The following is a 23684-nucleotide window of genomic DNA, read 5'->3' as shown; positions in this document are numbered from 1 at the left end:
TGGGGGGTTTTCTTTTTCCATGCTCCCTAGAGTCCACAGAGGACCCAGCTTAGGCCCTGTCTATCTTAGAGGGATTTCCCTATAAATGTCTCCACCACCATGTGGGACTGAGACCCGCCTCTTCCCTAGCATCCTTCTGGTGGTGTTGTTCCCCGCTGAGCTACTTCCTAGGTCACAATGCTGAGTCAGCCACCCTTTCTTCAGAAAGACACCAGGGTGGGCCAGCCCCGTGGCTTGGCCGCCTTTCATTGCTTACGAGTGTACCCTCAGCACATCCACTCACAGAAGCACTGCACAGGATTGGGTACCACGGCGTTATGGGACATTTATGTGCTTTCCGTGAATTTTGTCAGCCCTACGTGGCAGACACAATGAGCAGCTCTGATTTACAGCCCAGCACACTCACATATGGAGAGCTCTGTGAGAGCCATAGCATGAATGAGGGACAGAACCTGGAGGGGAACTCCGGCAGTGGGCACTGCAGCATTGTGTGGAGGCTCCATATGCTTTCAAAGTGGCCAAGGTGGAGAGTCTGAGCTGGGCCGGCATGCAACTCTGCCAGTCACTCACTAATGCTAGAACAACTTCAGTATCTCTGACCCAAAATGTCTACTGAAAATGTTTGGGATTTTTGTCAGGTTTGGGATCATTTCATATACACAATGGAGTATCTTGGGAATAGGACCCAAGTCTAATTATGTTCCACATATACCTTATTGTACATGTGATCCAGAGATAAGTTTGTACATTTTTAATGGATTTTGACTGTGTCTTGTCACAGAAAATTAGTTGGTTTTTTTATGTGTGCCATAATGGAGGCTCTCAACACATTTGGAATATTTGAGATTTCCCACCATCTAGAAGCTATATCTTCTGAGAATATTCACCTTCACTGGGCGGCAGATATGGGGGATAGAGGCCACTTTGCAGGGTCACTGGGTGGATTAAATGAAACAGTGCCTTTTCCTGAAGTGTGCACTGCCCAATGCTGGTTCCCTAGAAGCTGAGTACGTGTTCTGTGAGAACACTGAAGAGGGAGAGCCTCCTCAGTCACACATTCTTACAAAACACACAGGAAAATCTCAACAGACTTCTCCAGTAGGGAATTCTCTAACTTAACTACTGTAGATGGGCTCTAAGAGAGGAAGGCGGTACACAGTCTACCTCAAATGTCAATGCCCACAGAAAACAATCCCTGAAGGAAAAATTCAAAGGTTGAATTGGCACCAAATATGTTGGAATATCTCAACAACCTATATAGAATGCCTGGTCTAAGTCAGTCATCAAGAGGTGGTACCTCTCTGTTATGGTTTGTATATTCTTGGCCCAGGGAGTGGCACTATTAGAAGGTGCGACTTTGTTGGAATAGGGGTGTCACTATAGGCATGGGCTTTAAAACCCTCATCCTCGCTTCCTGGAAGCCAGTATTCTGTTAGCAGCCTTCAGATAAAGATGTAGAACTCTCAGCTCCTTCTGCACCATGCCCACCTCGATGATAATGGACTGAACCTCTGAACCTGTAAGCAGCCCCATTAAATGTTTTTATAAGAGTTGGCTTGGTCATGGTGTCTGTTCACAGCAGTAAAACCCTAACTAAGACACTCTCCTTGCCCTTGTTTGTGTCATGGTACAAATTACTACAAGTGGAATAGTACCAGCCAGCAAGACCAAACACTGTGGGGCTCACCTGGCGAACAGCACCCACCACTTCAGCCCGGCTGGAGAGGCGGGCAGCCAGACGATGCAAGACGGCGATGTCTTCCAGAAGTTTCTGATAGGTCTCCCGGTGTTCGCAGTGGTACCAGATGTTTGCTGAGGACTGAGGGACAACAAGGAGCATCACCCAGAGTCCTCAAACTGAGAGCCTAACCCCAATGTGCAGGTCGGGGGGTGGGCCCTCAGGAAGTGACTAGGTCACTAGGTTGGGGCCCTTACCAATGGGCCCAATTGCTTCCCATACATCAGGGGCCACAGAACTTTCTCTTACTTTCTTTCTACTGTGTCAGGCTACAAAGAGAGGTTGTCGGTCTCATTATAGCCTTAGTGTGGACCTAACCATGCTGAAACCCGAGCTTGGCCTTCTAGTCCCCTGGAGCTAAGAGAAACAACAGGTTTGTTGTTTAAACCACCAGCCTGTGTTAATGCATTATAGTAGCTTGAGCTAACTAAGAATGCATACCAACCCAGAATTCATTTTCATGAGACAAGCCCAGGCCAGATACAGGAGAAGCCCAGTGGAGACACACTACATCTGGCTGGCCTGAAAGAAGTCATGTCTGAGCCAACCATCCCTCTCCTAAGGATCTGCCAGGGTGCCTGATCCCAGGACCTCTGCCTCAGCCCCTCCCAGTCCTTTGAGGAACACTCTGTCAGGACCTTGGATCCCTTCTCATTCCCAGAGACTACTTTGCTAGTGGCAGAAGTGGGCCCAGCTCTTAGAGGCAGTTGCTCTTCAATTACCGTTATGGAGGCTTTGAAGTTTTCCAGTTCCTTCTCCGTGTTCTCTTCTGTCAGGTTGCGCTCCCTTTCAGCCTGGTTAATTCTAGACTCCAAGGTGTAGCTGTCATTTCTAAAGGCCAAGGACAGTTGTACAAACACGTTCTGTTGGGAACAAGAGTGTGGTAGAGGTGCTGGAAGGAGTGACTGCCGCCAGCAAGGCTGCGGGTGGGATTCTTGCTCAAGCCCTTTTACCAGGAACTAGTCCCCAAGGCCCCCATGTGCAGGTAAACTTCCCTTGATGGTGAAACACACCAAAACAGACAAATGGCAATCCTTGAGGTCCAGGCAAGGTCTTTCCCAGGACCAAATGTAGCCAGGAGACAATAGCATTCTGCCTTTCCCTGAATCAAGAGCATCCACGTTTGGGTTGAGATAGGCCTAGGCCTAGGCCTAGGTCAGAGCTGTGTAAGCAGTTTGGACTCACACTGGGACCTATTTCAGGGGGTTGGGGAGGTCTGCATCAAACCTCTATATCTGAAGAATGGCCAACTCAGCAACAGGCTTGTGGATTTAAAGCAAACTTCCATTTCTAACCCTGTTATCTCACAGTTCTATGTCACCTTTAAGTAACTTCCCAGAGATTAGACAAGATCAGGTATGGATCAGTTATGATAAATGTCCTGGAATAAATATTCCAGCCCAAAATGAAGCACACCATACAGGAATGATTTTTTTTTTAAGTTTTTGTGTGTATGGATGTTTTGCCTGCATGTATGCGTGCACACAACAAGTGCAGAAGCCAGAAAACGGAGTTGAATCTCCTGGAACGGGAGCCACCATGTTGTTTCTGGGAATGGAGCCCAGGTCCTCTGGAAGAGCAGCCAGTGCTCTTAACAACTGAGCCATCTCCAGCCCGGCAAGAACGAACATTTTAAAGGTGCAGGTGATCAGATGTGGAGTTAGTACTCACCATAACACATAACTACTGAGGAGGAAAAATAGACAAGTAGACTCCACACGAGAAATAAGAAGGGAGGGAGGTGTTCCAATTGCTTCATCTGCCCTGCCTGAAGCAAGTGGGAGCAGTTTTGTTTCTTCCTTCAGTGTGTGTGTGTGTGTGTGTGTGTGTGTGTGTGTGTGTGTGTGAACAGTATGTTTGTACAGGCCAGAGAACAGCGTCCAGGAATTGGTTCTGTCTACTGTGGGGTCATAATGTTGTCAGTCTTGCATAGGACTTTTAATCACTAAGCCGTCTCACCTCCATGATCATTGACCCCTGCCTGGCTTCTGGAGTTCATCTAACATGGCCAATGGCAGTTATCTCCAGACAAGAACTGCCTCCTAGACGACAGTGGTGGGTCTATTGAAAATTACCCCTTATTGACCATCGTGATCGTGAATTATAAACCTTGTTACATTTAACCCCACAACAACTCTCTGGAGTGAGGACTCTTACACCCATTTTACAGGTGAATAGACCAAGACTAGAGACATCATTAACGTGTTCAAGGTGACACATGAATAGCAGAGCGAGGACTTGGCCTTACATCTGATTCCCAAGTCTGTTTTACTTCTGCCATGCTGATGGCTATGTGAGCACACACCTGAGAACAGGGTCTGACGTTAACAGAGCTGGCATGATCAGTCTCCATAAATGACAGGCCAGTGATGAGGGTTCTCTCTCCTACCCAGCTCCCGTCTATGAGCAGTTCTCAATGCTTAGCTCTCTGTACCTGACACGAAGGGTCCTGAGGCCAGTTGGAATATTCATATCCAACTCACTCTTGTTAAGTCCTGAGTCTGGGAGCTTGGGTGAGCTGTTTTATTGCCCAGCTTCTCTTCTGCTTTAAGTCCTGCTCTGCCTACTTTGCAGAGCTCCTGGGAGATCACCTGATTAGGGGTGGGGGCTGTGAACTCGCTGCAGTGGTAACGTCTAGTTCAAGGGCACTGTGTTACCTGGTGTGGGTGGAGGACACTTGTCTCAGGTTGTCTATCTTCCCTTGCTCATCTGCTCCACTTCTCCAACCCTCCCTGACTCACCTCTGCTACATGTCTTGTCCATCTGTCCCTTCACCAGAATGAAAATTCTCAGCTCGCCCATCACCCAGCATTGGGACAAGGAGGTTAAATCAGGGAAGGCAGCACCAAGAGCTTTCACACTGTCGGCTGAGCTGGCCTTCTTGCAACCCAAGCTCTCAGGAGGTCAGTACCTTTGTCCTCCATGACAAACTCTGAAGCTTCAAACATGGCCACATTTAAAATTTTTGGACTAAATTTAGTATATTTGTAAAGTCTCCTGGCTAGCATTGTATTGGAAACTCATCCATCAAGGGACAACAACAGTCTTTGAAGGTGACAGCTCCAGCAACCTTCTCACCTCTCACCAGATTTGTCAAAATGAATGGAGGTAGGCTTGGGAAACTCAGTAGTGGCTGGGAACAAGTATTCAGAACATCCCACAGTCACTGTTATCACTCTTGTATAGAAACGTTAGGGCCACAGTCTGCAGGAAGGAATGTGTGGATGAACCTCATCAGAGACAGTCAGAACACATCACGGAGCCCGTGAGCCACTTACCTCAACTTCCTTTTCAGTGAGTGGAGGGGCGCTGTAAAGAAGAAAAAAGTACAGGTGAACTTTATCCAGCCTACTAAATAAAGCAGAAGGTGACTTCGGATGACCAGCAGGTCGTGCACTTCCAGAAGAGGACTGAGCAGAGCTGGTGAGATGAAAAGATACAGTCCTTTGTGTCCTTCCTGTCATCTGTGACCACTGACCTTTATAGAGGGGGTGTGGAATATTAGATGTTGGGGTCAGCACCCAAGAACAGCCACTACAACCCCTCTAAGTTCCAGCTTGCTCACATGTAATATCAGAATATTGTATGTCTTATAGGAATATATACATATGTATATATATATATTCATGTTTGCACATACACATATATATATGCATGAACACATATGTACTGTATGTGTAAATACAGTCAGCCTTTCTCAGCCACATGTTCCACATTCCTTTAAGCAACCACTATATATTGAAAATGTTACAACAAACTGTGCCTATACAGAATTTATTCAGACTTCTTTTGGCCATATTCTCTAAGCAACACAGAATAGCACCCACTGAAATAGAATTTACACTATATTGGGTATTATACATCATGTAGAGATTATTAAAAGTATCAGAGGGTTGTTGAGACTATATGAAAGTACTATGCCATTTTATACAAGGTCTTGAACATTTGGATTTTGCTATCTGTGTGGTGTGCATATGTGTGCGTCCTGTAACCAATGCCCACTGTAGGTTAGCTGTATATGGCACCTTGGCTATTATTACTGTTTACCCATAGGCTGTGAGAAATCAGAAAACACACATGCATTTGTCATTTTCAAACTATGTCTGACGTAAACTGTAGCTTTCAAGGGCTTCCCTAGCTCTGTAAAGACTGATCCTTCCTTCCTAGACTCCGAGGACTGTGACAAACATTTATTTGGTCCAGAAACATCTATTTGGTAAGAAAAGGGTTGGTAGAGCTCATTACAACAAGAGCCTCCAAACTCTGGAATCGGGGTGGCATATTGGTGACCTTCTGAGAGGTTCCTGAGCAGTTCCCACAGCTTGTCCCAGTCAACAGATTCCTTATCTGCACAACCACTCCATGTGGCTGCCTGTGCAGCCCTTAGTAACTAAAGTTGGCTCCATTGGAAGCCCAGATAACGTAAATACCACACAGGCGCTTTCCTGTGCTGGGTGGGGAGGCCAGGAGGGGGTCCAACTCACGTCACAGGACTTGGCGAGTAAGCACGCCATCAATAAACTTCTCAGGAAACACAATTTTCCTCCCTTGTATGGGTACGGAGAGACCCTGAGAGCAAAGGGAGAGGGGTCATCCATCTCTGGGAAGGGCTGGTTCTCACCCTTGACCAAGGACAGCAAGAGCCTTCCTGTCAGGATGAGACAGCAAGACCCTGTGGCCATCAAGCCAGCAGAAAACAGAGTATGGGGACAAACAATGACAAAGGTGTCTCCTGCTTAAAATTCTTGACACAGGCCCTGTCCTCTCAGGGTCAACATGCTTTCTCACTTGAATACAGAACAGGCACATACGGTCTGGGGGGTTTATCAAGTGCTTAAAATGTGCTTCTGTCACCTAGGTTCATTTAGCTATTAAATGAAAATGACATCTTTCCAGAAATAATTAGGCAAGCTTATTTTTCTACTTCGGTGATTCACATTCTACTTTGAGCTACAGAACACACACAAACAGTAAGGGACAGGGTGGCGTGGTGGAGGTCCAGTGGTCACATGACACAGCCAGTTCTTACTAAGCAGTAAGGAGGCAGACTCATGGGCCTCCAAGACAATGCAGAGTAATGGCGTATCTTCTCAGGTACCCAGTGTGCTCTCTCTTTGAAATCTAAATTTTATCAAATCACGAGAATTCCTTATAGACCCATGCACCTGACCAGGGAAATGATCCATGACTACTTCCTCCCATTCTGTGAGTCGCTTTCCACTTTCTGGGCAGCGTTGAGGCACAGGCTTTTTATTAGGATTATGATGATGGTGATGACTTATTTTTTACCTGTTCTTTTAAAACCTTCTATGTGTGATTTCCTGTCTTATCTGGAGCTGTGGGCTATCCCAAGTTCATAGCTCATGAAGATTGCTTGTCTCTTGTATTTTCCTCTAAGCATTCCACGACATTAAGGTCTGTGGTCCATTTTGAGCTGGTGTTTGTGTATTATGGTAGCTTCATTCGCTGTTCACTATATTTTGTTTATGAGTTTTCTATTTGCATGCATGAATGGGTGACAGAAGAGGGCATCAGATCCCATTGCAGATGATTCTGAATCACCATTCGGGTGCTGGGAACTGAACTCGGCACCTCGGAAAGAACAACCAGTGCTCTTATCCTCTGAACTATCTCTCCAGACCCTAGCTTTGCTCTTTTGCATGTGACTCGCCAGTTGTCTCCCTGACATTTATTAAAACCACTTCTTTTCGTTTGGAAAGCTATTCACCAAAATCTTTGCACGTGTGGCTTCTTGTCACTATGACCTGGATTCCTGACTACCCTGTCATAAAGATCTTCTTTGTCTCACTTCCCAGTGTCTCACTTAGATCGTTCTCTGGGTTGCCCTATCTCATGGTGCTCCTAGAAATTTCTCCAATCCCCACTCTTTACTTTCTAATCCAGCTATCAAGGATGCATTCTGGGCAGACACTCTTCCAAGCCCTGCCCACAGATGGTCTCATTTAGTGCATCCTGCCAGTGGCAAATCACTTACAACTCTTCTACAGTCAATGAAACAAAAACTCAGAAAGGAAAGGAACCTGCTCCCTGTGAGCAGAAGTCTGGGGCACTTTCTGCTCAGTTCTTCACATGATTTTGGATGTTGTGCATCTCTCCATATACCGTCTGTCCCACAGGTAAGTGGTTTATATGGATTGACATGTGTGTCCCCTGGCAAGTACTTTGAAATGTATGTCCTCTGGCCCAAAGCCCACCACTTTCACCTCTGGTGACCCTTGTGTCCTCAAAGGTTCTTGCCTGAATTTCATATACTCTTGGAGTTGGAAATACCAACATGGCCCACCTTGTGCTTTGTGTTTTGGCTGCATCAGCCCTGCCTGGACCACTGGACTGCATCCGTTTCAGGATGAAAACCAAGACTGATACTCTGCTGTGTTCCACCCATGGTCTAACATGGGGACCCCCTGAAAGATCTTCAAAAGCTCATGTCCTGATTTACCTTCCAGTGAGTGACTTGTGAACCCTAAGTTTGCGCAGCAATATGTCAGAAATGTTGGGCATCACATCCAGACCACTCTTAGACTCTTCTTCCTCAGCTGCTGGGGCGAGTTCAGGTGAGACTCCTGGAAAATAAGAGTTTTCCTTATAGAATGCCTGTTTCAAATCATACTAGTACTATTGGCAGCCGGCTTCAGGTCCCAGGAGAGCTGTCAACACTTGTAAGCAGGTTGTTACATGCCAGAGACCTTATTAATTGTTTTCTATTTTACTTTACCCTCAGAGTGGCCTGAAGAACTGCTTCTTAACCATCCTTTAAACAGCCTGTGCTGCCTCCCCAAATGATGCAGGGTTGTAACCAGGAAACGGAGAGAGCAGGCTGTAAATCTCTCTTCTGCTTGTGGATAGTATAAGGCTCAATAAAGTTGGTAGCTTGCTGAAGATATAGGCATAGCAAATGGCACAGCTTGATGGCAAACCAACATCTATCTGGCCCCAGTCATTTCTTCCCATAATCCCCAATGTCAAGTATGATCGTGTGCCGGCATTTAGATGTTGGTTTCTGGCAACTGGAAGCTGGTTGACTCTTTGATTATGGGTGTTTGGGGAAAACCTCTCTATTTGTTAGGCTCTTAAAGGGATCTCTTGACTGATAATTTTTCCCAAATAAATCCAAAAGCACCATCTCCTAGCTCCTACCTAGAAATCAGCATCTTGTTTGCCACTAGATAGTAACAGAAGCAGGTATTTTCCAGGATAAAGCTAAGGTCAAGAGCCCCGTCACAGGTCTCAGAAATACGGATGTCTGCTCGTCAACAGAGCCAACAAACAGCATGTGCTGCCTCCCCAAATGATGCAAGGTTGTAACCGGGAAATGGAGAGAGCAGGCTGTAAATCTCTCTTCTGCTTGAGCAGCTCTTTCCTGGATCTGTCGCCTACTTCCCAGTGGCTCTTTGAGGAATCCTATGGTTCATGGTCTCTAGACCCATCCCATGCCTATACATACTCTGCCTTGTTGCTGTTTGAGAGACCCCAGATGTTCTCTAGCAAGTGTAACCCAGACCACTGGCCAACACCTTGGGCACCTTCACATCCACACAAGATAGACTTGCTGTGCCTTACCGTGTTCTCACTCACAGCATATTTAGGGTGAAGTAACAACCTCAGACATCTTAGACATCTTTCATTCGAGCCACCTCAGGATCCCACTGGTCCTGACCAGTGAGGGTGCTGCATTTACACGCAGCTGTCTATCCCCATTTTTTTACTGTCTGCCATGGCTTTTGACCTAGCAGTGTTCCAATTTCCTTGTCTGTTTTCCAGAATTGCAGGCTAGGCTAGAGGTCAGAACAGAAGGCAAAGTTGTACCAATCATCTGGCTGGAATTAAGACTGGGATTCCTATCACCAAGGGAGACAAAGCAGAGAGGAGAAAGGACACAGTTGGGTTCACAGTAAATAGGTTTTTAACAGATTGACCCTGTTCAATAACAGAACAGTATTACAGACTCCTTGATATGTCAGTTATTCAAATGAAGGCTACAGGGCCATCTGTCGTGGACAGGACAGCCAATACTACATCTCTAGGTGTACCACTAGACCAGAAGTTCCTGTAGCTACCTGTCAGCTCTTGCTTTCTGCTGGCATTTGTTGTTCACTGATAGCTCCATGTGTCATCTGTGACCTTGCTCTGTATCTATGCACCTCTGACACACTTAGCAGAGAGCCAGCTAAGTGGGGGGCTCCTGAGGTTGCTGTATGTGTGTCTGAAACATCAAATCTAATTCCAGATGAAGGACACACTGGGGGCTTCTGCCTAAAACATCCCTCTAAGTTGAGAGAAAATGAGGGGAAGGAGGAGGAACAAAAATAGAAAGAAGAAAAGAAACTAATTAGGGCTACCAGCTCTTATAAAATAGCAGTTCCATGTATAAGTGGATACCAGAACCAAATACCCTTTCCCTGAATGCAACTAAATTAACAACCAAAAATCATATTATCAATTATATATGTGCCAACGATGATTAAATACAGAAAAATAAAGTATTGAAAATGATAATAATAATGGCTAAAAACAGAATTTCCTAGAAATAAATGGGGTACCCCCACCTTTGATTCTTCTTTCTTCCTCCCTCAAAGAACAGGGGTTTTATTGAGTTTGTTTGCTTTGAGTCAGGGTGCCACTATATTGTCCAGGCCAGCCTTTAGCTTGTACTGGTCCTCTTGTCTCAGCCTCTTGCATTCTGGGATGACAAGCATGCATCTCAACACCAGGCCTAAGAGTGGATTCTGGGGGTGGAGAGTTGGCTCAGTGGTTAAGAGCACTTGTTCTTGCAAAGGAACTGGGTACAATTCTCAGCACCCATGTGGGGGCTCACCACCTCCTCAAGCATCAGGTGTGCGTGTAGTACACAGACACACATGCAGACAAAACACTCATACAAACAAAATATTTTTTTAAAAAAATAAATGTTGACAGGAGGTGATGGTGCATGCCTTTAATCCCAGCACTCAGGGAGGATCTCTGAGTTCAGTGCCAGCCTAGTCTACAGAATGAGTTCCGGGACAGCCAGGGCTACCCTGAGAAACCCTGTCTTTTAAAAAAAATGAATTCTGGATAAGGAAACGTCTAAGAATATAAGAGCACAGAACAAGAAAGAGTAGATAGAACGAGTAGGCAGCCTGCAGAGGAACGTCAGAAAGAAAGTTTCTCTAGAAAGTCCTACACCCTACCATACCAACACTGCCAAGAAGATAAGAGAAAGTGCTGCCTGTATTGGCATTTAGCTTTCCCTGCCAAGAAGGAGGAGAGAAGAAAGGAGGAATGGGTAGCTGGTATTGTATCAGAATTCCTTGTATAATATGTAGGAGCTCACCAGAAGGGAAGATTTAAAACAACTAAACAAATAAAGCAAGCTCTTCGGATATAGCAGGAGCCGTATGGAGAGCTCCAACTTAAGCTCCACACGAACCACGTTAGAGAATAGCACAGTGGCTAAAGTCCTTGATTTCGTCTACCTTTTCTTCCTTTGCCTGGCTGAAGAATGAATGGCTCTTGGTAAGGGTGGGTCAAGTCTAGACGATAAACATCTGGACAGACTCTTGATACAATTCCATCCTGAACTGGCGCTCCAAGTCTCACTAATCCCCGCCGGAGGAACAGAAATCTCTCAATTTGGCATAATAAACTCCAGTTTTGGACTCTGAACAAAGTTATAGAAAAGAAGCAGAAAGCCTACAAATGCTGCTGTTAACAGCTTTGTCTGAACTTCCTCTTTCCTCCCACTCAAGCAGCAAAGAAGTACCCATGAGCACCCAGTCCTCAGTACTGAGCGAAGAGGACAAAGAGATCTCAGACGCGGCAGGAGGGAGTGAATGAAAACCAACCCTCCTCCCCCAACACATTCAAGGAAGGAGGAGATCCCAGTGGAAATGTCCAGTCTCAAACAGATGAAGTGGAAACCAATGACATGGCAGCTAGACAAAAATACTAGAGTGAAAAGAGGAAGGAAAGACGGAAGGTAGAAAGGAAGGAAGAATGGAAACACAGGAGGCAGATGTACGATGGACACATAGATGCAGGAACATAGGGGAAAAAGAAAAACTGCATTTCTGTGCAAAATATATACAGTAACTGCTTAACTCTAGGGGAAACTAGAATCTGAAAAAAATGAGAATAAGAAATCAGGACAAGAAAAGAAGATCACACATAATGGACAAGGATTCTATTTAAGGAAAAAAAATTAAAGACCAAGAATGGAATGAATAAGAGATTGAAAAAACAGAACTGGTCAGGGTGTTTTTTAAAAATGAGGACATATAACACGCACAGTTTTACATGAATTAGTAAGGTGGACCAGATAGATTGAATGATCATAAAGAATGTAAAGAGGAAAAGAAAGATTGAAGAAGGAAGGTTCTAAGTTGAGTTCTATTGACCCTTTCATTGAACAAATAATATATTCAAAGACATAATAGAAGAAAACTTGTCCTTAGTGGAGGGAAGAGTTGAACTTGGAGGTTGACTATACATCTGAGGCTTTTCTTTCCATTCTTTTCTCTTTCCTTTCCTTTCCTTTCCTTTCCTTTCCTTTCCTTTCCTTTCCTTTCCTTTCCTTTCCTTTCCTTTCCTTTCCTTTCCTTTCCTTCCCTTCCCTTCCCTTCCCTTCCCTTCCCTTCCCTTCCCTTCCCTTCCCTTCCCTTCCCTTCCCTTCCCTTCCCTTCCCTTCCCTTTTCTTTTTTCTTTTCTTTTCTTTTCTTTTCTTTTCTTTTCTTTTCTTTTCTTTTCTTTTCTTTTCTTTTCTTCTCAAGGCATGTCTATAAAGAAATGCTACTGATCTTATTCCTAACAGGAAAGAAAATACACATGCAGGGAATATAAAGGTTAAGGGACACAGTAAATCAGAGGTCTTGGGTATCTCTACAATGCTGAACACAATTGGGAAACATTTCATAGAAATGAATTAGCCAATAATTTTATAGTTATGCAGGCTATTGATAAATAAGATGTTTTCAAATATGCTAGAACTCAGGACACAGAATACTTCCAGTGCTTCCCAGGAAAACTACTAGATAATGAAGTCCAACTAAATAAAACATAAATCAAAATAAAAATGTTTAAGGATGGTTAGCCACAAGGAGGGAACTGGCAGTAAGTGTGAAACCCTTTTATTCAGGTGCACAACTGAACAACTGTGAAAGCTGGTTACAAAGTAGAATGGAAATGTTATAACCTTGACAACACACAGAGGAGAATTCATCAGCTAGCCAGTCAGAGGCAAGAAAGCTGGAAGAAATCGCTGGCAAAGAAAATATATAATGAGATGTTCTGCTTTTTCTGTTTTCTTGATACTCCAGCCTTAGGGTCTTCAATCTTGGAAAGACTGACGCTCCGGGGCTAGCCCATTACAGGAGACAGGGGGGAGACTCTCCTTTAAGTACGCCTTTGACATCTAAACCAACCCAATCAACCTAGAACCTGTATTTACAACCCTCTCCTTTACCCATCTCTCACATACCAAGGCAATATCCATTCTTGCTCCTCCTCATCAAGTATCCAACAACTAGACTCCTGTCTCTTTTCCAGAGCCTGCTAAGATTACTCAAACTATCTGACTCTAAGGTTCCTAAGGTACCTACTCTGCTCAGCTCACTCCTTGTCATGAAAACCCCAGTAAAGATCCTTCCCACCCACCTTCTACCTCCTAGCTGACCCTGGTGCTTTTCTATCTGGCCCAGAGGGTATACTGTGCCTCCTGTGTTAGGGAATCTGTGAATATAAACTTCTCTCATGACTATTATTTCTGTGTCTTGCCATATGTGACCGACGTTATGCTGGGTTAAGGATTTAGAACAATTACTCCAAATCAAAGCCAGAAAAATCCACAACTCTAAACCCTTAATGTATTTCCTAATACATTGTCAAAACTAATTTCTCCTCTGTGGAGGAAGTAATAGCAGAGATTCAGCAAGTCCTACGGTTTCACTTCACTTCACCTCAAACTCAATTAAATTGTTATGTTCTTATCTTGAAGGGTACATCTAGTCTAGTCTCTCTCCTTCCTCCCTATCCTCTTATGTATTTGTGGAAAGGGGGACATTTTGGTGCAACAAGGAGGCTTTTACTTTCCTCCAAGGCCAGAGACACCAGTTGGAATACATTTCTTTGCTTCTGTCTTCTCAGGAAAGCATTTTCCCTGTGTGAGACATGAGACTGTGACCCAGCCTTGAGCTGTGTAGAAGAACCATCCACCTTCCTTGGAAACCTGGTCCAGACTTCCAATGACCCTGTAGACATCACCAACTAGATACAGAGAATAAGAATCATTCCAACACCACCATTCATAAAACATCAGCCACACATTCCATACTCTTTCTTGTTGGCTGCCTACAGTTGTTCGGCTAAGTCGGGGAAACGGAAGACCAGTTAGGGCTTATAGATTCCCACAGAGCCAAACTCATCCATAGTAGAACCAGGATGTAAAAATGATTCTGTCAAACTGTTGCATCTCAGCTGTGTCCCGTGGGCACTCAATATGTTCAAATCCAGATACTTGGTCTTCTTCTCAAGGGAGTTCTCCCTGCTGAGATCTGAGACCTGGTACTCTCACCATTACCCACAAGGCCACGCATGTAGATTCCTGGCGGTTTTCTGATGCCCTTCTCACCACGTCCCACTCTCCTCACCTCCAAATGGCTTTCAAACTATCCTTCCACAGTCCTGTCATCCCTTGTCCCTCACCACACCATTTCCATATTGTTTTACATGGTGTCTTTTACAAAGGGGTGTCTCCAATGACAGCATTTGGAATTTGGCATTATCTCGATGGCAGGGCCTGGGCCTTTATAAATTTTGACTATCTCCCATCTCAGGCCAGCTGTTGTAATCTCTTCAGGAGAATTGGGCTGGGATGTAGTTTCCTTTCCTGTAGGTTTCTCTGGCTCACCACGTGTCTTAACTTATTACTTGGCCCTTGAGGTCTTCACTCTCTCCGACCCAATACCACTGCTTCAGCCTCAGGGTCACACAGCCCATCTCCCTGGGTCACACATTACACAGTGGATTCAGCTGAAATTCTGTTTCTGAAGCATGCCAGGCACCAGAGATGAGCTTTTGTCCCCTCTACTTGCCCTGCCTGGTGTGCCTTTCTCTTCCAGAGCAAAGCAGCCCCCAGCCTTCCTTGACTCATCTGCTAAGCTAGCTGCTTCTTCCTCCTTGTTCCCAAGGACCTCTGCTCAGTCAAAGTTGCATTATGATGCATTACAGTGACTCTGTCTGCCCTTGGGTTTCCTCTCACAGAGAATGCAGGTGAATCCATCCATTCATGAATTATTTCCCTAATTATTGAGTACTTACTATGTCCCAGGCAAGGGGGCTGGAGCCAAAGATAGATGCTCTACTGAGCAAAACTTTCACACAAGTGTCCCTTTCAGAAATTAGTGTTTAAGAGGACAGAGATTAATCAGAGGAAATCTACAACAGGAGTTCACTGGGCAAAGAAGACAGGAGAAAACCCTCCGTGTAGAGGGGAAATTGGGAGATGGAGGACGAAGGAGCTGCAGAAGGAAAGGTAGATGTTGACAGCTGAGAGAGGGTGGTTCTGGGTGATGCTGGGAGGTGAGTGGGGCTGGCTGCAGAGCCTTGGAGGTGATACTGGGAGGTGAGTGGGGCTAGCCTCAGAGCCTTGAAGGTGATGCTGGGAGGTAAGTGGGCCTGGCCCAGAGCCTCAGAGGTAATGCTGGGAGGTGAGTGGAGCTGGCCCAGAGCCTCAGAGGTGATGCTGGGAGGTGAGTGAGGCTGGCTGCAGAGCCTTGGAAGTGATACTGGGAGGTGATGCTGGGAGATAAGTGGGGGTGGCTGCAGAGCCTTGGAGGTGATGCTGAGAGGTGAATGGGGCTGGCTGCAGAGCCTTGAAGGTGATACTGGGAGGTGAGTGGGGCTAGCCTCAGAGCCTTGAAGGTGATGCTGGGAGGTGAGTGGGGATGGCCACAGAGCCTTGGAGGTGATACTGGGAGGTGATGTTGGGAGGTGAGTGGGGCTGGCCCAGAGCCTCAGAGGTAATGCTGGGAGGTGAGTGGGGCTGGCCCAGAGCCTCAGAGGTGATGCTGGGAGGTGAATGAGGCTGGCTGCAGAGCCTTGGAAGTGATACTGGGAGGTGATGCTGGGAGATAAGTGGAGCTGGCTGCAGAGCCTTGGAGGTGATGCTGAGAGGTGAATGGGGCTGGCTGCAGAGCCTTGAAGGTGATACTGGGAGGTGAGTGGGGCTAGCCTCAGAGCCTTGAAGGTGATGCTGGGAGGTGAGTGGGGATAGCCACAGAGCCTTGGAGGTGATACTGGGAGGTGATGCTGGGAAGTGAGTGGGGCTGGCCATAGAGCCTCATAGGTGATTCTGGGAGGTGAGTCGGGCTGACCCAGAGCCTAATAGGTGATGCTGGGAGGTGAATGGGGCTGGCCCAGAGCCTCGGAGGGTCCTCCAAGGTCCCAGTGTTCGTCCTGAGAACAGAACGAAGCCTGTGAGACAAAAGTGCACTGCAGAGACTCTGGGTGCTGTGTAAGCTGTCAAGAATGTGGGCCAAAGGTCAAATTGGGAGATGGATGAAACACTAATGGCTGTTGGGACACAGCCATCTTCTTGATGGTATGGTCTGAGCCCCACTCCCTTAGTCCCCATCACATTTCCAGAAAACAACTTGGAGAGTGGCCCTTATCAGCCTCACATCTTTGTCTTGAAACAATGATCAAAGGCTGCAGATTGAGCCCTGGGAAGGGAACAGGTTGGATTGTTGGGAAGGTCAGATTTATTGGGGAAACTGAGTGCCAAGGTTCTGGAGACTCCAGAACACCCTGATAAGGGCCTTTCCTGTCTCCCCAAGGAACAGCACCAAGATTAGAGTTTTCTCATGAAAGCATCATCAGAGATTCGTTTTTTCCTGTGAGCTCTGTTGAATTTAGAGCAGGGGTTCTCAACCTTCCTAATGCGGCAACCCTTTAATACAGTTCCTCATGCTGTGGTGACCCCCGAACATAATGTTATTTTCGTTGCTACTTTAATGTTATTTTTGTTGCTGTAATTTTGCTACTGTTATGAATTGTGATGTAAATATTTTTGAAGATAGAGGTTTGCTAAAGCCACAGGTTGAGATCCGCTGGTTTAGAGCCTGGACATATTCTCTGAGTCAAAGCTTGGAGGGCTCCTGGATCTTTTGTTCTGGATACATGATGGGAAGGGGCCTGTGGATGACTGCAGCCCAATCCTGTCCTGTCACACTTGGTTGCCTAGATAGAGTTCCACAGTTCAGCAACTGTCATTGAAAGAATGGCAGGATCTAATTGAACTTAAGACTAGGGTCACACAAAACATTACATCAGGTTAATGAGTACTTTAGGTCCCATAATTATCCCCATTAAAGAGCTGGGTAAACTGAGGTGCCAAGACCAAGAAACTTGCCCAAAGCTCACCAACCAGTAAATGATGAAACCCAAATTATTAATCACCCACGCCTTAGACCTGAGAGAATAAGGAGGAAGTGTTCATTTATTGAACACCCTGGGTTCATTTTGTTTATGAACGTGTGTGTGTGTGTGTGTGTTGTTCATGAGTAGAGGAACCTACACATACCATAATGACGTGTGGATGTCAAATGACAACCTGAGGGACCAGTCCTTGCCTTCCACTTCACTTAAGACCTGTGTCATGTCTGCCACTGTGGATGTCAGGCCTGTTGGCTCCTGTCTTCACCCCATCTAACCCCAGAGGTGTTGTGATTACAGATGTGTGCTGCAGCGTTGGCTTCCTATGGGTTCTGAGATCCACAGTCTTCACGCTTGTGCAGCAAGCACTTCACCCACTGAGTCAGCCCTCCTGTATAATTTCCCTTTAACACTGGGAGCTCATAGGAGTCAGATTCACTTACCTACTCACAAAACTCAGTGACCGTCTATCAATATAGAGAGGAAGACTTTGCTACAGGCTAGGTATAGCTACATTGGCATAATTTTGTAGAAAAGTTTGACAATCTACACACAACCAAAAACACACATATATGAAAATACCGTTTAATCTACCCGTTTTACCTGTAGAATGGCATCCCTTAGAAAATGGGCATTTCTATAACATGTGCGAGAGTTCATCATACCATTATTTATAGTAGAGAGACATGTGGGGAAATGCCTATTTATCAGCTTAGTTTTTATCTTAAAAAATTAAGGTTCCATGGGTACTAAATGGGAAGCTGCCTAGGTATATTGTTAAATTGAGAAGATGATATGACAGGGACATAGCTGACAACTACAATCTATCACATGAATGGGGGTTGAACATGGTGCAAGGCAGCTCTTAGGCTAGCAACCATGCTCCTAGCTGCTCTTGCTATTTGTGAAGCCACGCTACCACAGAGCTGAAGTGAAAGAGGAGTTACAGTCCACACCCTGCTCTGGAATCTGACACACACACCCTCCTATTACCTCCACCCTGTCCTGTTCTAAGCTGTGGGACTCCCAAGAGTCTGCTGAAAGATAACAAAAAGGACGTGAGGGTCCCTGGATGCCTGGGTGGAGCAAAGCCAGCCAGCACCTAAATAATATTCTCTGGAACTGGAACTGGAGAGCAAATGGTAACACAGTGTGTCTGGAGTCCCTGGGGCCCAACAATTTAGATTTTAATTTTCCTAATCCAAAAAAGTTGCAGATACTCCAAAACAAGCACAGGTACAGACTTGGTGACTGTAAAAGGAAATGTACCAAGTACCCATACGAATAAATAAAGGAGAGAAGAAAATTACTAAATTAATCGAATAATATGTACTCTCTTCAAAAAATATATTTGATAGACTTCAACACCAATTTTGAAACTTGGGAAAGAAAAACATATAAAATGTTTTTAATCATACAGTAATTATAAATGTATAATAGAAATTTAAGTATATATATAACTATGTATAAATATGTAATGATAAAGGGTTAAATAATATTGTGTTGGTTAGTTTTGTCAACTTGACACAAATAAGACACATCGAGCAAGAGGAGTTGCCTCTACCAGTCTTTCTTTTAGACATCTCTGTGGGGCATTTTCTTGACTAATAATAGGCTTACAAGGGTCCAGCCCACTGTGGTCCTGGTTGGTATAAGAAAGCAAGATGAGCAAGCCAGCAAGAGGCTCTCCTCCATGGTTCCTGCCTCTGCTCCTACTTGAGTTCCTGCCCAGATCTTCCTCCATGATGGCCTGTGATCAGGACTTGTAAGCCAAATAAACTGTGTCTGCCCACAATTTGGTTTGATTAGTGTTTTATCACAGTTAACAGAGAGACCTAACTAGACAATAACATGTTTTATAATTACTACTTATATTTTATATCAAATCATATAAATATAATTTTAAATAGTGCATTTATTTAATATGATGCATGACTCTTGGAAGAAAAAACAACACACTAAACTTCACTCCAAAAGAGAAGCAAGGCAAATGTTCTCCTCACCATTTTCGGGTTAGATAATGGTACCGAAGTGATAAAGCACACACAGATACAGAGATGCGCATGGCTTCCCACAGGCAGGATAACTGAGACGATGCTAAACCAGATAAAATAAAAGTAACAGGAGGTAGAGTTGTAAATTCAGAAAGAAAGATGTTCTGCCGAGGGGGGTCAAAGGTCTCATTCAGGCTCTGATCCTGCTCCTGCGGTTAAGAGATACATCACCGCACATCACCAAGGCCTTCACAAGCCTCTCTGTCTTTGCGTGTCATGTGACTACAGCAGACCTTCTTGCTTCTCGTGGTTCATGTGAGCACTGAGTCTACCAGGGTCCAACAACTCAGCACAGCAGCTGGCATGCAGTAGTCACTCTGGTTGCTGTCCTTGTCCCAGTCCCCAGAGTCAGCACTCTACTGCTTAAGAGCAATATTTAGAATGCAGGAAGCATGTGACACGGGGCCACACTCATCTCCACTCCTAGTGATTGATTGGTCAGGAAATCCAGTGAACTAAGAGTCCTGGTTACCAATGAATAAGGTTACATAGAGTGTGCAAAGAACACTAAACGCTCTGCAAGAGAAACAGAAATACCTAAATGTGTCCAGCTGAGACACGACTGTCTGCAAGGTGAGTAAATTAAAGTCTTACAAACTTCACAGCAAAGAAAGCATGGGCAATCCGTCTGAACCCAGCATGCAAGGTGCACAAGATGGTGCACTTCTTAAATGTGAGATGCCAGGAAACTTAAACCTCCGTTCACTTCTGGTGAGACAGATTCCTGTCTCCTGGCCTCTGGCCTCTCGCTCGTTGCTCATTCTGCAATCTTGACTTGAATCTATGTAAAATATGCACAGATATGTTTCAGAAGAAAAGTACTGAGAGAGGGCTAATCCACATGAGAACATAGTCTCATTAAAGTCATGACTCAAAAGAAACATCTTGGCCAGAATGAAGCAGAGCCAAGCTGGGTATGGTGGGACATATCTGTAATCCCAGCACTCAGAAGGCTGACACACAAGGATTGCTACTTCTAGGCCAGTTCAGGCTACAGAATGAGACTTTGACTCAAACAAACAAACAAACAAACAAACAGAAACAAAACAAATAAACAACAACAAAAAGCCACCCCCCCAAAAAACCCCACTAAAATACTATAAAACAAAATAAAATAAAACAAACAGAATCAGTAACAACAGCAAACAGAACCCTGCTCTCCATAAATATATATAAATGTAACATATGACTGTCACAAAGAAATAGAAACACTATCAAAATATTATTGTAGTAATGAGCTCTTAAGTCTTACTATACCTATATCTTAAAATGAAGCACACAGGGCCAGGTGTGGTGGTGCACCATCAATTCCAGCACTTGGGAGTCAGGAAGTTAGAGCCCTATGCATTCATGACCAGCTTGCTCTAAATAGTGAGTTCCAGGCTACATGGAAAACTCCATGTCAAAAACTAAAATACAACAAAAAAGATGATGTTCTTACTAGCAAGATGAAGAGATATTAGCAAAATAAACACAGATAAATCAAACTATAAATATGTGGAGCATGGTATGTGCATACACCCACACATCATGTGTACATGCATGGTCGTGCATGAACACACACATACACACCATGTGTACATGTACCCCTATAAACACACACACACATACACACATATATATATACATATATACACAATCATGTGTACATGCATGACTGTGAAAGAAAATACATACCATATGTACATGCATGCCCATGAATGTACACACACATACAAATAATAAACTAAAAAGTTTAAAAATTGGGGGCTGCATGACACATAGCACCAGCTTCTTTCAGGAGATTTTGATCTTTCTTGCTTTTTAACATAGCAGGGTTTGTTGTTATCACAATGTCACAAATAAAATATGTTGTTGCTTTGTTAAAAATAATTGGGGTCTGGAGAGATGCTCAGCAGCTCAGAGCACTGGCTGCTCTTGGAGAGGATCTCGGATCCATTCTATAAGAGGCAAGTATTTCTACACTCTGACCCAGACACTCCCATGTCTGAGAATGTATCCTAAGGGAATTACTTTAAAAAAAAGAAAAACCTCACAAGCGCAAAGACAAAACTGTTTATAACAGACGAAAAACTATAAACATCTGGAATATTTTACAATAGAGACAGTCACACAGGAGGAAATATGAACCCACTCAGCCATAAATATGATATCTAAATACATGTAATTAGTTATTATGACTTCAGTGAGACAAACCTTTAAAAGGCAGTTGTGTCTATACCATCGAACCAACTTAGGAAATGGTAACTCTTGGAAAGAATCAAGCTTCCATGGGGCTGTGGGTAAGAGCTTTTTAAAAAGATTTGCTATTTTTACGTGTATGAGAGGTTGCATGCATCTGCAACATATGGGTGTCGGTGCTGCAGGAGGCTAGAAGAGGGTGTTGGCTCCCTGGAACCAGAATTACAGGTAGTTGTGAGCTGCCATGTGGGTGCTGGGCAGCACATCCAGGTCCTCTGCAAGAGCAGCCAGTGCTCTCAACTGCTGAGCCACCTCTCCAGCCTCATGGATATAAACTCTTAGGAGGTTTGTCTAGTGTTTTAATAAAACAATTAAAAGTGAAGAAGTATACATTTAAAAGGATATCTCTAAATATTGTTAATGCTTTGTGTATATTTATAAATGTATGTGATTTATGCCTCTGTGTGTGTGTGTGTCTCTGTGTGTGTGTGTGTGTGTGTGTGTGTCTGTGTGTGTGTCTGTGTGTGTGTACAGACGGAGATGTTGGCTGCTCTTGCTCTGTCATTCATTGCCTTGAGGGATCTGGAGATAGGCTGGCAGCCAGCAAACCATAGCAATCCTCCTGTCTCCACTCCTCACAGCTCTGGTGCTACAGGCATGCATTGTCGCTATGCATGTGACTGGCTTTGTATGTGGGTGCTAGGGACTCAAACTTAGATCCTCGTGCTTGTTGAGCAAGCATTCTTACCCCTGAGCCATCTCCCCATCTCTAAGGTGGTTTATTTATTTGTTTGCTTGCTTGCTTTGACTTATTGAGACAGGGTCTAGATACATCACCCTGACTCTATAACTCAGTATGAGTTAAAGCCTGGCCTCGAACTCACAGACAGCCTCCTGCCTCTGCCCCCAGAGTGCTGGTATTATAGGCATGTGCTACCATACCCAGCTAGAGATGGTTAATTTTTTAAAAATAATTCAGTCCTTTAAAAAAGGACCTCTGAGCCGGGCGTGGTGGCGAATGCCTTTAATCCCAGCACTGGGGAGGCAGAGGCAGGCGGATCTCTGAGTTTGAGGCCAGCCTGGTCTACAAAGTAAGTTCCAGGACAGCCAGAGCTATAAAGAGAAATTCTGTCTCAAAAAAACAAACAAACAAACAAACAAACAAAAAGGACCTCTGAAACCTTGTTAACTGAGAAGGTGGTGGTTATTGTATGTCAGCCCAGAACAGTGATTCATAAGATGACGACACCAGCCATAGACAGTGTGGGAGGGGAGTGTGTCCTTCCAGAGGTGCTCTGTGAAGCCTGATGCACACCCGTGCCCACAGGAGAAAGGTGGAAGTTTCAGAAGTTTTGGGACACTGGCTTTGCTCTCACTGCCCTGCCCCCCACAAGCCGACCTCCTCGGGATTAGTTTATCTAAAATTAAATAATGCTAAACCATGTTTCATAACTGCTCCTGGGATAGCAAAGCTATTCGATGGAATCAGCAGTCCTTTGGGCCTCAGTTTCCCTAACAATAAGGTGAGAGCAGAAGTCCCTGCCTCTTAGTTTCCTGGGGGGAGACTAAATCTGAGTTGCCAATGACTTAGAGTCTGCAAAACACTAGAGAGGATTTATTGAGGTGACATTAGAAAGAGACGGTAAAATATCGTATGGCTTTGTTTAAGTGAGGGACCTAGGGAAGACATAATCCACAGAAACAGGAAGTGAAATGGGAGTGCAAGGGGCTGGGGGAAGGGCACGGACAGCTGTGCCTCATGGGTGTGGCTGCAATTGAGGGACATGAAAAGGGTCTGTGGATGGACGGTGGTGATGGCTGCACAATACAGCGAGACTGGACCTAAGGCCACTGCCCCACATGCTGGAAATGATTAAAATGGTAACAATAGTGCCATATGTATAGTTACATATAACATTGTACATATCACCACTTAATAAATACCAACAAAAGACAAGATATATATGCATATATATATACATATTCATAAATACAAAATAAGGAATGAGGGTGATTTTACAGCAGATGGACAGACCGACTCCTTTAAGAGACAGGTGCAATGATTCAACAGAACACATAGAGACAAGGGAGTGAGTGTCCACAGGCCTGAGGAAGAGGGAAGAACAGAGAGCCTGCCCTTCTAGAAGCATTCCTAAAAGCATGTTCTTTCTTCTCTGGCCATTATGAAGCATTCTGGTTATCAGTTGCTTTTAAGCAGCTATCTCGGTATCTACCCTGTGCACCATTTGTTCAGTCAAGTATTTACTCAGGGCTTATCAGTG

At 44.7% G+C, this 23684-nt stretch overlaps 1 protein-coding gene across 4 annotated transcripts in view; it reads right to left on the bottom strand.

The window, feature by feature from the left end:
• Positions 1 to 23684, bottom strand: part of Irag1 (inositol 1,4,5-triphosphate receptor associated 1) — a 115798-nt gene that overhangs the window by 28440 nt on the left and 63674 nt on the right. For all 4 annotated transcript variants that reach the window (XM_021167038.3, XM_029479807.2, XM_021167036.3 and 1 more), the window contains 4 exons: positions 8199 to 8322; positions 5017 to 5047; positions 2461 to 2601; positions 1688 to 1819 (listed from right to left, as the gene is read on the bottom strand). In XM_021167038.3, the coding sequence (XP_021022697.1) occupies positions 1688 to 1819; positions 2461 to 2601; positions 5017 to 5047; positions 8199 to 8322 (428 nt within the window). The remainder of the gene's footprint in view (positions 1 to 1687; positions 1820 to 2460; positions 2602 to 5016; positions 5048 to 8198; positions 8323 to 23684) is intronic.

The sequence above is a fragment of the Mus caroli genome, unplaced genomic scaffold (genome assembly GCF_978045245.1).
Source record: "Mus caroli unplaced genomic scaffold, Mus_caroli_1 scaffold_8, whole genome shotgun sequence".
Classification (NCBI taxonomy): Eukaryota; Metazoa; Chordata; class Mammalia; order Rodentia; family Muridae; genus Mus; species Mus caroli.
This window is presented reverse-complemented; position numbering and strand designations above follow the sequence as displayed.